At 43.3% G+C, this 14026-nt stretch overlaps 1 protein-coding gene across 1 annotated transcript in view; it reads right to left on the bottom strand.

Moving 5' to 3' along the window:
- Positions 1-11433, bottom strand: part of GABRB3 (gamma-aminobutyric acid type A receptor subunit beta3) — a 109320-nt gene extending 97887 nt beyond the window's left edge. The window contains exons 1-3 of the mRNA XM_072335237.1: positions 11269-11433; positions 11076-11167; positions 10933-11000 (exon numbers count right to left, since the gene is read on the bottom strand). Of these exons, the coding sequence (XP_072191338.1) occupies positions 10933-11000; positions 11076-11167; positions 11269-11348 (240 nt within the window). The 5' untranslated portion in view covers positions 11349-11433. The remainder of the gene's footprint in view (positions 1-10932; positions 11001-11075; positions 11168-11268) is intronic.
- Positions 11434-14026: the final 2593 nt, after the last annotated feature.

The raw sequence follows: 14026 nt of genomic DNA, 5'->3' as shown, positions 1-14026 counted from the left end.
AGGATGTTTTATAAGAAGAATAATAGTAGGTAGCTAATCAGCTTTTTTAAATTGCTAATCTATTCCCCAAGTAGCTCAACCATTTTTATGGGGGGGGGGAAGAAAAAAAAAGATGGAAGAAATGCCAAGGGAGACACCATTTCTTGATTAAAAGGAAATGAAATATTCCCTCTTCAAAATTGATTTCTCTTAATCATCCTTGTTCACCATATGAACACTCAGGTGCTGAAAAAACACATCTCATAAGCCTTTATTATTGCCCATGCCAGAGAAGCATCTGCTTCTCTGCCACACAAAGCCCAGGTAAGGCCCAATCCACCTCTTCCAGGCCACTAACTTGCACCTGCATCCCCTGATGCAGTCTGTGCATTTCCTTTAGTCTCTATTAATGAAGTTAGGACTCTGGAAGTCCTCCACAGGAATCCTGTATCTACCTGAGCTGATGTGAACACAAAATGGCTAATTTGGAAGGGATCTTAAAGATTACCCAGTTCCAACCTTACACCATGGGCAGGGCTGCCCCCCAACTTCAGCTGCTCAGGGCCCCATCCAGCCTTGCACTGAGCACTTCCAGGGATGAGGCACCACAGCTTCTCTGGGCAGCTGTGCCAGTACCTCACTGCCCTCTGAGGAAATAATTTCTGCCTAACATCTAATCTAAAGCTCCTCTTTTTTTAGTTTAAGGCCATTCCATCTTGTCCTATATGCCCATGTAAAAAGCCAGACTCTCTCTTGCTTATAAACTCCCTTCAAGTACTTGAAGACTGCAATGAGGTCTCCCCAGAGCCTTCTTTCTGCTTGACTGAACAAGCCCAACTCCCTCAGCCTTTCTTCATAAGAGAAAGCCCTCTGATCACCTTCACAGCCCTCTTCTGGACCCACTCCAAAAGCTCTGTATCCTTCTTGTGCTCCAGGCCTCAGGCACAGACACAGATGGGGTCTCACAATGGCAGAGTGCAGGGGGACAATCACTGCCCTCACCCTGTTGGTCACCCCTCTTTTCATCCAGCCCATTGGACTTTAATTGTGTGGTAGCTGCCCAATGTAGCTGGCTCCAATCCTGCCACAAACTCCTCCACATTATTGTTGCTCATTTTGGCCACATTATGCAGCTGAATGCATCGTATTCTCTGAAAATAAACAACAACAACTAACCAAACAAAAATTACTCTAAAGAGGCAAAATCAAGGGAGAGATCATCCCTGAGAAACAAGTTTGTGACAATGGTTTCCTAACACGCAGAGTATATTTGCGCACATATGTTTAGGAACACACTCCAGAGGACAAACAAAGAGCTCAGACAGCATGGAAGCAAGAAGACACAGAGGTGGCTTCCAGAAATGTAACACAGACATTTGGCCTAAGCCACACTACCTGTACAAAGAATGGGAATGTACAAGCTCTTCACAGTGAGTTACTGTCTGATACAGACACTGCCAGACACACAGGATATGACTTCCTTCAGAGTCGCTTCTCTTTGACTTCATGGGATGACTGGATTGTTGCATCCATGCAAAATGAATTGCACTTTCTGGATACGTGTACCCTAGGGAGCAAAGTCAGCCAGGGTCCAAAGGAGAAGTGGCACTGTATTGCACATCTTCTGTCTAAATGAGTTGACTGATTCAGGGAACAAGTATCTGCATCCATGCTGCCAGCTGGGAAAGGACCCAGTCTGCCCTGACCTTTGGAGGATACCCAAGTATCAGGTGGGAAAACACCTGAATACCAATACTGTGCTACTGTTTTAACATATCATGAATGCCTGCCTGACCTCAGGCACTGAAGTCTTGACATTCTTGGAATTATAAGGAGAGCACTGACTCTAGCAGATCTGTAGCTTATAGGATTCTTACAGAATGGAAACTGAGGTCATAGCTATTCTGCAAGTCCAGCAAACATTTTGCTATGCAAAATGCCAATTGGTTTGGGATATGTTTCTGCTATCCAAGAGAAAAGCATATTTTACATGTTCAGAAAATGCTTAGAAAGGTTGTGTGTCACTACCTGAATAGCCAGCGAGGTCAGAAGCTAAAGCAAGCCACTAGTGGTACAGAGAAACACAGTTGTGTCACTGTGTTATCGCACAGGAAACAGCTCAAGCTCATCTTTCACATCACTAATGAAGAAAAAGGCTTACTTTATTACTCAGGTCTCTCATATTGAGTTGATGCTTTTTAAAATTCAGAATTTATGTGCATTTTGTCTCATTTTGGACTTTTAAAAGTCCATTTTAAAAGCTATGGTGGCAAAGAAACCATGACAAGACCATCTTCATACAAAATACTTCATAGAAAATAACTTGTGATTAAACTGAAAAATAGTTTCCACTAGTTTACAGTTTATTATCCTAATTAGATTTTGGTTTCTTACTCTTTCAGATTCATTTCCCCACTAAAAAATATAAGGGGGACATAGCTCTACACCAGCCCAGTCCTACAGAGTGGAGGGCCCAGCCCAATAGGGCTCACACAGCACATGAACTGCACTACACCTACAACATCAGATGTAACCAAAGTGATAAGCTCACCTGCTCAGCCCATGATGGATAAGTAAGCAGCTAAGTGGGGGATGTTAAAGCATTCCTGATGCAATCACTACATAGCCATGTGTGACTCCAGAATAAAGCTCTTCCTTTAAGTACTGGGAGAGTCTGGTAGTGGACTATCCTACATCTCAATTAAGAGATCAAGGGATGAGCTGTTTTTAATCACTTGGATTTGAGCTTGCTTTTAAAGGTTATTCTCCGTGTCCTACATGTATTTCAGTTCAGGACTTGCATAGAGTTTACCTGAACTACCGCTGGTACTTTGAATCAGACACAGATTTTTACCTGAGTTTTAACTTGCTGGCAGGATTCCCTGGTGCTGCTGAAAATCAGCCGTGAACCACTTCGGTACACTTTCTCACTTACCTTTGAAAAGATCCATGAAAGAGGTGGAACTCAACTCAATATTAACTAAACAGTGAGCACCCATCCTTGGACATCCTATTATCATCTCTTACTCCATCTTCCAAATAGACACCTCTGTAGGGCTGGTCACCCCAGATGTCTTCCACCTTCACCTCAGAAAATAAAGCATTGTTTCCTCTGCTCCCCTGATGGCTGCTGGATAATCCCTACCAAGACATGTGAAACAAGCCCTATTCAAGGACCTCACTCCCCCTGACACTTCTGCTCTGCACTGATGTAACCTCACAGCTTCCAGAAGCTGTACGAGCTGCACCAGACATACCCCTGCATCTCTGCAGAACGCTGTGTTGTGCCATGGAGACACATCCATGAACTAATGAAAATTCAACATTCTTATTAGTATAAAGAAAAAAGTCATTAACTGCTATTGAACTGCCAATTACACAGCGTAACCGCAGACCTCCCAGCACAGCTGTTTTACCTCCCCTCTCTGCTGTATGCAATATTACATTCATATTGCAGGTTACATTATCACAGCAACCTGTAACCGGCTCCTAACTGCTGAGAGAACAAATTATTTTGCCAAAATTATTGGTTCAAATCCATAATAGTGAATAATGAATTAGGCATGCCTAGGCTTAGGGATTTCTTTCATTGCAATCTCTGTAGTTATAAGAAACTGTGAAATTCAATTACAAATTTTAAATGAACTCTCCTATTGAAACGATTCCTCTTCCAGCTATTTTTTTATGAGTGTGTGTCACAGGAGAGAAACAAGAAAGTTTGTCCTGGACAAGTTAAAACCTCTAATGGTAACTGAACATTACTCAACCTCTTTCACCAAAAGTTTTTATTATCCTTCAAAATTAATAAATTGCACTTGATAGGTAGAGTTAAAATTCATTGCATAATCAAATCTCTACTTAAATAAAAATTGTAGGGAAAAGTGCATCGTTATTAAATGACCATAATTCTCTGGTTGCACTTAAACAAGCGGTGCTTTCTCTGACTCAGGAAGTCTCGTGTTACAAATCATGTTACAGAGAAGATTAACATATGATTATTTTCTTCTTCCATGCGTCCCTTATCAGTCAGTATAACAGTTGGAATACTTGGCGAGATGGACCTGTGGTCATGGGTGGTCTTATGTTTGCACCTTCTGTTAAGCATGAGGTTGTCTGAAGTGCCTTTGTGCCTCTGCTGAGCTTTCGGTACAACTACTGTCAATAAATTATTTGGATAAGCACTCAGTGCATGAATAGAAATCTTCATATAAATACTGCTTTTTCCCTTCTCTCCAATCTTCTGTCTTCACAGGAATGGGAAAAAAAAAAAAGTTAGATGTAGTGGGTATACATCTAGAATGCCCTGTATATTTTAAAGGACATACATTCAACACCTGCTGCCATCAGTGCAAGGATACTGAGAACATGATGAAGCTATGCACACACCGGTAACTAATGACACCTCATTGGCCTGACACACCCTTGCAGCAGTGGCATATATTACAAGGGACCTGTGGGAGACTCCAGATCTTCTTGAGCATCAGCAAGGGTATCTGAAACTACATAAAGACAAGCTTGCGTGTGCATCTCAATGTTGCCCACTGTGACAGAAGTAATTAAACCAGAGCTCAGTTACAGAAACAGCTCTGGAAAAGATCTCAAACTATCAGCTATGCCAGCCTTTCCAGAGACAGGAGCATTGAAGAGGAATTTTTCTACTCTCTTCTTAAAGACCTACAACAAAGAAGATGGTACAACAAATGCAGCCAGATGAGAATTAATCTGAAATATATTTAGGCTATACTCCTATTAGTTCCAAGGAGCAATTGGACACCATTCTCCCACCACTAGCTTCCTGCATACTAAGAAATGTATGTCCTCTCTCCATCCTTTTTTCAGTACTAAACAAACTCACTTTTCAACATTGCCAGAAATATATTGTTTTCTAATTACTTTAATCAAAAACATTTCTTTTTTCTCTCTTACGCCTCCTGTTATATCTCACTGAAAGCCAGTGCAACAATTCTGGACAGAGTATTTTTGCTCCAACTTAACTAATAGTCAATGATATCTTCTGAACGATACTCCTATTCATATGTCTGAGAGTAAGAGGCATCTTTTTTCAGTGCTGTTTCACTAGCAACTTGGATTCACTTTCTCCACTTACTTTAGATTCTGATCCAGCACAGTCTCTACCTTTTTTTTCTGTCTTGCAGCCTGGCCAGTTCTTTCTCATTTTAAGAACTGGATTCTTTTATTACAAAATCTAGCACTTGCTTGCCTCAACTAATACCTTCTTTATTTAGAGACATTCCCTTTTTTTAGTAAAAATCCTTTTGAATTCTCTTTCTGTCCCCCAAAATGTCTGCATGTATTCCAGGTTGATGTCATCACAGATTGCATCTATTTCATCATCATCCAGGTCAAGATGATTCGACACTGGCAGCTGGATTTAGATTCTAAGAAGACCTTGCCAGCCTCCAGCAACATGAACTACCTCTTTGTCTTTCCAAAAGCAGCCATTTCTTGCCTTCACAGCCAGATCTCTGTATACCACAGCAGCCACTTTCCTCTGTGAATAAAGCTTATCATCGAGACCCCTGGCCAAACAAGAGTTACACTTCTATTGCTCTACAAGCACGACCCTCTCCCTCTCAGTAGGGGCTGGAAACATCACAGGAGTGGAGAGATGCAGAAGCCAGCTGGGCAAGTCCATGGACACTCCTGAAAAAGCAAAATGGATCCAGCCAAGACAGAAGATTAGAAAGAAGAATGCTCTTGTTGCCAACTGGCAACCAACAGGCAGGTAACCTGCTGAGATAGATGGTCCTTTACCAGCTGCACCATTTGCTGCTGTCTCCTATCTGCCTCGTTGGATGCTGGGTCATCACCAGCAGAATGACACTGCTCTTTGCAGGGCTATGATGGCCTCAGATGACACTTCCCTGTTTGGACAGATTTTTTTCCTTCTTTTTCTTGTTTTTCATGTATTATCTCTCAAAGACAAACTTAGATATATGCATGCCAAAACAATAGGTATATATGATATACCATATCTATACAGTGTGATCCAGTCATCTCCCTATCTACACCAAAAAGCAAATTTTCAAAAGTATATACAATTGCATGTTCTATTTTATACTTTTGTGATTTGTTACAAGTATTACATACATGACTTTTCATGTAGCTAGAAAATTTGTAATAACAATGATTATGTAATCACTCCATTATTGCAACCCAGTTCATTTCTGCATCTGAATCTTCAAAACAAAATATGTCACAATCATTATCTCTCACAGGAGGTAACTCTCACATTCCATTGGCAAAGCACTTAGAAAGTACATGTTTATGGCAGGAAACATGGGTTACATTTGTGACAGAAAACAGAGTTTACGTTTCCCAGCGCCTAGCACTGCAGTTGTCCAAAGATTTAGTGTTTGTCTTTGCCTCCTGAGTCTTGAGCAAACCTGGATGATAAAATTGAGGTGTCCAGCCTAAGGGCTGGAATTTCCTAGTATAAGAGAATTAACTTACCTAAATATGAGTGTCTATTGCTGTTTTGGATAACCTGAATTATGTAAAACACCTGCATAGCACTGGCAAGCACAACCTAACATCTATAAGAGTACCCTTTGGAAGAGACAGTTGAAGTCCAAAAGGGATACTTTGGGGCACCTAACAAGTGCTATTTAAATGTCATCCTTACTTAAACTAAATAGTCTTCTGGACTCTCCAAGCTGCATTGATAAGACTTAATATCTAATTGCATGCATTTCAATGTACATGAACTGAATCATATCCCATTTCTCAGGCATCTAAAGTACGACAAGACAAATCTCGTCAGTGGAAGCACGAACGTCCTGTGTCCCCAGTACTTTAGGTGAGGTATGAATTAATTTACCTCAGAATAATTCCTAATGCCACCCAAGGAAAGTAGACAAAGCTTGTCCTACGCCAGTAATAACTTTGGTTGACCTCACAGCAGCAACTAAAACACAGTTTGTCAGTAAGATGTCAAAATCGCATTGAAAAAGTCAGCAGGCACTCAATGGAGTCCATATGCATACCCGAAGTTTTATATTGGAACATATGCAAAAATAAAAGGAAAAAAAAAAATAAAATACGGTGTTAGCATAGAACAGATTACATCTTTTTCAGAAACAACAGCTCATAAGCTTTATGGTCTGACTTTATGTCAAACTAATTTTCTTAGTACAGTATTCTCAAGAACAGCAGGATGACTATATAGCCTGTGACGCCTCCTGGGTTTTCCTGGTTTAATTTTATTGAAATTAGAGCCTTTCAAAAACCCTGGATCAACAGCTCATAAGTCCCTGTAAGCACAAAGAGAATGTAGAGAGCAGTTTAGAAAGCAACGGCGTAAGATTCCTTGCTTACAAGAGATCAAACTATTCTCTGTAAAACATGATCTCCAAGGAGAAAAAAGTTTATTTTTGCATGGATCCCCTTGTTTTCTCTATACACTCTACAGATTTCTCTCCCACAGACTATAAACCACATCCTCAAATGATGGAAAATGAAAGCACAGCACCTCATTCTTCCAGCTGCAATGATGAGTTTAAAGAGGGAGTTGTCTGGAGAATCAATGTATTGATTATTTAACTTCTTAAGGACAAAATGCTACAGGAGTCTTTGGATGCTTGGAAATTATATGTCTGGAAATAAAACACTTGATTCATAGGCCAAACGTTGAACAAAAAAATCAGACTGTGAAAATTCAGTAATTGTGGATTCTGTCCATTAGGAAAGAGGCTGACAGATCGCTAAAAAGCAGAACTCTTTGTTTCAGTTTGCACCATCTAAGCAAAGCATACCTCCAAAATACAGAATGTACAAAACATGAGCAACAAAAATCATACAAAATGATTAATTACAAAGCTAAACTATTGTTATCTGCGGTCTTCAGTACTCTTTTGAAAAGGTTTTGCAGTGTTTTCCCAGTATTATCTCTAATATTATCAATTAGTATTATATGTGGAGATGCGTATTAGCATACATTTTACATACTCTTGCAGCAGTTTTAAATGCAGTTATTATAGAGGTGCACAAAATAACAGTGGTTAAGTACCCAATTAGAAGCAAAGTTTGTGGAACAGTCAAATAATCATGTGAAGGCATTCACAAGTACAGCGAGGAAGTAAAGCACTCATGTGCATTCATGTGCGCACAGCTCATTAGCAGACTGCAGCTCTTCCTTGGAAAATGCACTTTGCAATTCAACTTCATTAATCCATTGCTGTTACCATACATGCAACTTAAAGTACAAACATGAAGGCGTATTATTTTTACTTCACAGATATTTTGAGTTCTCGGTATGATGTAAATAGTACATCAGAGTGACAATTTCAGTAATGCTACCCAATGCCTTCAAGATGTTATGAGATGAAATAGGAACTTCTGATTTAAAACTTCTCAGAAAAACAATCTGATGCTGCACGGTCCTGACATTTGCATCAGTTCTCTTGATCCGGCTTAGCATGGTAACATCAAAAGTAAAGAAAAATCTTAACTTTCCTATGTAACCTAAGGAAGAAGCGCATCACTATTCAGTACCTCTCTTCCAAAAACAGCTACAGCTAATCTCAACTTACAGATGGTGAAGGACTTTTAATGACTTTCCAAAGAAGAATCAAAGCCACACACATTTCAGAAACACTGGAAAGTCCAAAGAATGCCTCATAACTGAGGATGCACTGAGGAAGAAGGCTGCAATTTGAGTAAGAATAGAAAAGTGTATGACATAAACTATAATTCTTGTTACAAAGGATTGTCAACGTATCACCAAAAGCTACATTACAGGCTGCCTAGAAGGCAGTATAATAGAACTTGCTGTAATAACTTTTTATTTAGATTCGTAAAATTGAAGAATATTAATTCCCTGGTTATGTTATTTTTAACATAGATAAGAATTTTAATGGGCTAATTTATAAAAGGTTACGCCAATGTCTAGAGTTAAATCAAAGGCATTAATGTCCATACTAACATGGTTCAGAGATAGAAATTTGTGTCAGAGATGTCAATAGCTAGTGAGGCAAAAGGTCAATGCTAACAATATCTGCTTGGCATTAAATGGATGAATACATCAAAAATTAAAAGTTTGGCTGGTAACAAGTGTGAAGTTGCGCAGAGATGCCTCAGGTCTTCAAACTAATTGTGCCTTTTCTTTCCTTCTGAAACACTACCTGAGGTGGTACACTTTGTAATTTTGAAAAGCTGCTTCTTTTCTTCCTCATTTACTGTTTCCTCAATATTTACACCAGAAACTTTGCAGATGAGTATAAAGTTACTTGAGTAACCGAAACAAGGCAACTCGGGCAGTGCTGGAATGCAGCTGGGCTTACTCAGAGAAGACTCCTTTCCAAGGCAAAAGAGAGAGGACCAACTGCAAATCCCACCGCAATACAGTGCTCACCGATTAGAAGCCCTTTCTGAAGTTCATTCTTTTTTCTCAAGTGAACTGACACCACTTTTGTAAGGACCACACTTCAGCACTTCCTTTATAGAAACTGATACTTGTTTGCCACATCAGTGTCACCATTTTTCAGACCTTATGTTGCTCCATGAGAAAACACCAAAAAAAAACCAAACAACAAACAAACCCTCAAAAAACATTCTTCACTTCCATAAAGCTCTGGCTCTGGGAAGCAGTGGGCATGGACTTGTGGCCCAGCAAGAACTAAAGGAATCAAGGTGCTGGCTCACCTGCCCAGGAAAACCAGAGGGCAACCATAGCCGAGGCACTCTGGCCTCCTGTAAGATCTGAGTACCCAGGCTAGCATCAAAACAAGCAATGTATTTATTTACTCTTCCTCATCGCCCTGCTATAGTGGATTGGGTGAGTAATTATTTAAATCTAATAGGCTTTCCCAAAACTAGAAGAAGACAACAACAACAAAAAGGCTCCATATATCCCATAGTTTTCTTTCCAGCTTTGGTCTCTTTCTGATATTTACTGCTGATGTGGCACTTCACACACAGACAGTATTACATACAAATTCAATTCCCACTGCGCTGCTTCGTGAAGTACAGAGCACAGCCAAAGGTGGGGAAGGTGGTGGTAAGGAGAGTGAATACAGAACTCAGAATTACTCTTCAAAGATTCCACTTTCAGTTCTTTGAGGAGCAGTGCGACAGGTACAGAACATTCCATGGAATAGATGAGGTCTCTACTGCCTGAATTTGCAGGAAACACAAAGCAAACTCTTACGGATGTGAAGTGCCCCGTTCACCCTTTCTGGGTGAAGAGAAGGGCAGCTGCCGGTGGCACTATGACTGTAAGCAGGTACCGAGTGTCAGCGAGAGCCATTTGTGCAAGATCCAGAGCACAGCAAAAAGTTTTTATCATCTCTGAATTTTGGGGACGGCAGGTGAAGGTAGGGGCAGAATTAAAGAAAATGTGCAGCATGTACATGAAGCTGCGCTCTGTAAGCTCGTAACGCTGCAACAGAGCAGTGAGGTAGAGCTGATGTTAGCGTCCTATTTACTGAGACAGAGCTCTGGTTTTAAATGCACAGAATGATTTCAGCGCCGTAAATATAACTACTTGTGCTGCAGGATCGCAAAAGCAAAGCTAGAAAGAACAACCAAATTGAGGAGAACGAGGGATTCGCTCAGAAACACACAGAAAAAATCCATCTCCCGTTCAAAATCAGGACAAACAAACAAACAAACAAAACAAACAACACCACAGCAATTCCATCTCCTATCGCCAAACTACCAAACTGCACCGACTGGGGCCGAACTGCATCACGCACCAGCCCCCGCTGAGCCCGGCAGCCCCTCCACGGCCGCTCGGAGAAGCCGAGGGTTCCCTCATATCTCCGGAGAACCCCCGCGGCCGCGCCCGCTCCAGACCCCAGAACCGCGCTCCCTCCTCCCGCGCAGAGCAACCCGTGCTGCTCTCCGCCTCCTCCCGAGCAGCCGGGGGCGAGAAGCGACGCCGAACGGGAAAGCAAAGTTTGCAGCACGCAGCGAGGGAGCTCCTCTACTCACCATGTTGACTTCGGAGACCATGTCGATGCTGGCGATGTCGATGTTCATCCCCACGCAGACGGGCGGACCTGCGGGCACAGCGCGGTGTCAGCGCGGCGGGGCCGGCGGGAGGCAGCCCCGGGGCAGGGGGAACGGGCACTCACCTCCGAAATCCGGGCGGAGGCGGATGTCGTAGCCCTTCAGCAATTTATCCACCGTTTCCTTCACGAAGGACATGTTGCCGGGATCGTTCACACTGTGGGGGCGAGAGAAACGGGGGAGGCAGAAGAAGGTTGGGGAGCGGGGAGGGGGGCAGAGCCATCAGCGCGGTTCCCGGCTCGGCACGCCGGCTCCTACCTCTGGGCGCAGCACACCACGGCCACCAGGACGGGAGCGGAGAAGATCCCGAAGATCCTGCCTCCCCCAAAGCCCCACATCCCTCCGCCCCGGGCTCTCTCCGCGCAGCAGCAGCAGCAGCTGCTGCTGCCGCCGCGATCCGGCTGCCCTGGCTGCCGCTGAGGAAGAGGCGGAGGCGACAGTCCCCGTTCTCCCCCCACCCCGCCCTGCCCCCCCCGCCTCCCCCCCCCCCCAAAAAAAAGAGCCCCCACCCCCGCCCCAACGCCGCAGCCGCGGCAACCGCCCGCGCACCCGGCTGCGCCCACCCCGCGGCCGGCCGCCGCCGAATCCCGGAGGAAGCCTCCCTCCGCCGGTGACCGGCCGCCTGCCCGCCTCCCCGCTGGCCGGGAGGGGGGGAGAGGGGCTCGGTGGGGCCGAGGACCGGCATCAGCTGGAGCGGCGGCTCCCCGCGTGCTTCCTCGGGGCTCGCATGGCCCCTGAGGCTGCGGGTGTCCGGCGGCCTCTGGTCCCGCTCCCCTCACTGTGTTGCCTCGCTGGCAGCTGCATCGGGGTGACTGCCCCCATCTGTCCCTCAGTTTGTCCCAGGGCAGAGAGCTAGGCCGGGAAGTGGATACTGGGAGAAGAGGGTCCCCAGCTATGCTTGGGTGCGCATGTGTGGGTGCCTAGATCTTGCCACAAGGCACTTCCATCATTGTATTCTAGCTGTGCTATCTACTGATGGTAAAATCTCCACTGGCCTCAAAGAACGTGCAGCCTGGGTTGATGATTTCAGGTTGGATATCAGAAAAAGGTTCTTCACTAGAAGGCTGTGGGCATGGAATAGGCTACCCCGGGAAGAGTTCAAGGTGTGTTTGGGCACTGCTCTCAGACACAGGGTTTGGGTCTTGGGTGGTACTGTGTGGAACCAGGGGTTGGACTTGATGATCCATGTGAGTCCCATGCAACCTGGGTTATTCTATGATTCTATGATGAAGGAAAACTGCTCTAGAGCCTGTGGGCTCTCTGCTGTGAGCTTCTGGGGGCTTTCGCATTGTATAAAATATTGATTGGGTTGCAGACAGCACAGTTGTTATTATTGTTAACCTCCTTCCAGGTTAATGAGTCCTTTCAGCAGGACTAATTGGCATGGAAACAGAAGCATGCTGACTTGGCTATATCGCCTTTGGCTCTAGAGACAGCTCTTTGTCAATGCCAATTCAGAGCTCTCTTCATCATGCCTTGCCAAAAGCATAAGCACAAGCTAGCTTCTTGTGCTGGTCATGCTGCAACTGGTGGCCACCAGTCTATGCCAGTGCACATTTCACAAGGCAAAGGGTTGGAAAGCAATGCCTGGTTTTGCACTTTTCTTACCACCTTTCTACAACCCATAGCAAAACTACTGGAAAATCATAGAATGGCTTGGATTGGAAGGGACCTCAATGCCCGCCAAGCTCAGGCTCTCCAGGGCCCCATCCAAACTGGTCTTGAACACCTCCAGAGATGAGGCACCGTAGCTTCTCTGGGCAGCTGTGCCTGTGCCTCATTTCACAAAAGGATGGACGTTTGAGGAATGATGTTTTTGTATAAGGGTAAGAAAGCATGGACAGCTTTTTGTGTCTTCCCAACAAATTCAGAGTATTAACTCTCTTCTATTAAGAATTAGTATTTCTTATGAAGAATTTAATGTGATTAAAAAATGTATTTAAACACTAATAACTTTTCTTAACTAGGTTGTCAATTTTGTAATGGAAATACAATGTTTTAGAGAATGCTACTTTGATTAATGCTCTATTCTGGTGCTTTGAAAACATATCCTAGGTAAGAATGAATCAACAGTGCTGTAGAGTCTGACATATTTTATCACTTCATTTAAGTATTTGTCTTCCTGAGTTTTCAGAGCAACCATTTCCCCATAATTGCCTGTAATGTAAAGATAACCCAGGTTGGAGCCAATGGGACATGGAAATAGCTGGGGGGCTGTGCAGCATTTGTTCTTTGGGACACTGAATTCACTTAGGCTAAGCAGAAACTGAAAGACTGGAAATGAGAAATATACAATGAATTTCATGAAAGGTAAAAATCATCTTGACTTCTCAGTATATGTGACATTTACTGTGAAAATGGCACTTTGTGTTTTGTGCATAGCAAAGACTCAGAACACAGTTTCTGCAGCACCAGTCTGGAAGTCAGGCTCATAAAAGCTCTGAGTATTTAAGGAAATGTTGAAAGCAAAGACTTTGGGGAGCTGTTTAATGTGGTCAATAGGAAAAAAAAAGGGACACAGATAGACTCCATGTCCTGCCCCAAAATTTGCCACCTTTACTCTGGATACTTACTCCTAAACTTGACTTTTTAAAAAGCAAGCAGGTTGTTTCTAAACTCAGCAAAAAGCAGCCTGGGCACTTTCTTAAGTAAAACAAAGCACTTAGAGCACACAGGTTCTGAGACTGTGTCTCCTGAGGTCAGCCCAGGCTGCAGGACACCAGGGTATTGCTTTCATTGCTGTTTGAGATGTTCTACTTTTCAGCATGTAGTTTAATAGATGAGAGAGGGAAGGAGTTGACCTTGCGGCCAACTGGTTTGATCCTTAACTACAGAGAATTGTTCCTTCATAAATAATTAAGGAATTAATGAATTAATTACTTGATAAAATCAATCAACTTTCAGTGGCACAAGGAATAGAAAGAACCTATTTGCTTCCCGTGGGTGCCCCAATCCTTCTTCTCTCTCACTCTCTTTTTCCTACATACAGTCTTTCCATCCCAACCAAACTACTCCT

Source organism: Excalfactoria chinensis, chromosome 1, assembly GCF_039878825.1.
Source record: "Excalfactoria chinensis isolate bCotChi1 chromosome 1, bCotChi1.hap2, whole genome shotgun sequence".
NCBI classification, from domain to species: Eukaryota; Metazoa; Chordata; class Aves; order Galliformes; family Phasianidae; genus Excalfactoria; species Excalfactoria chinensis.
This window is presented reverse-complemented; position numbering and strand designations above follow the sequence as displayed.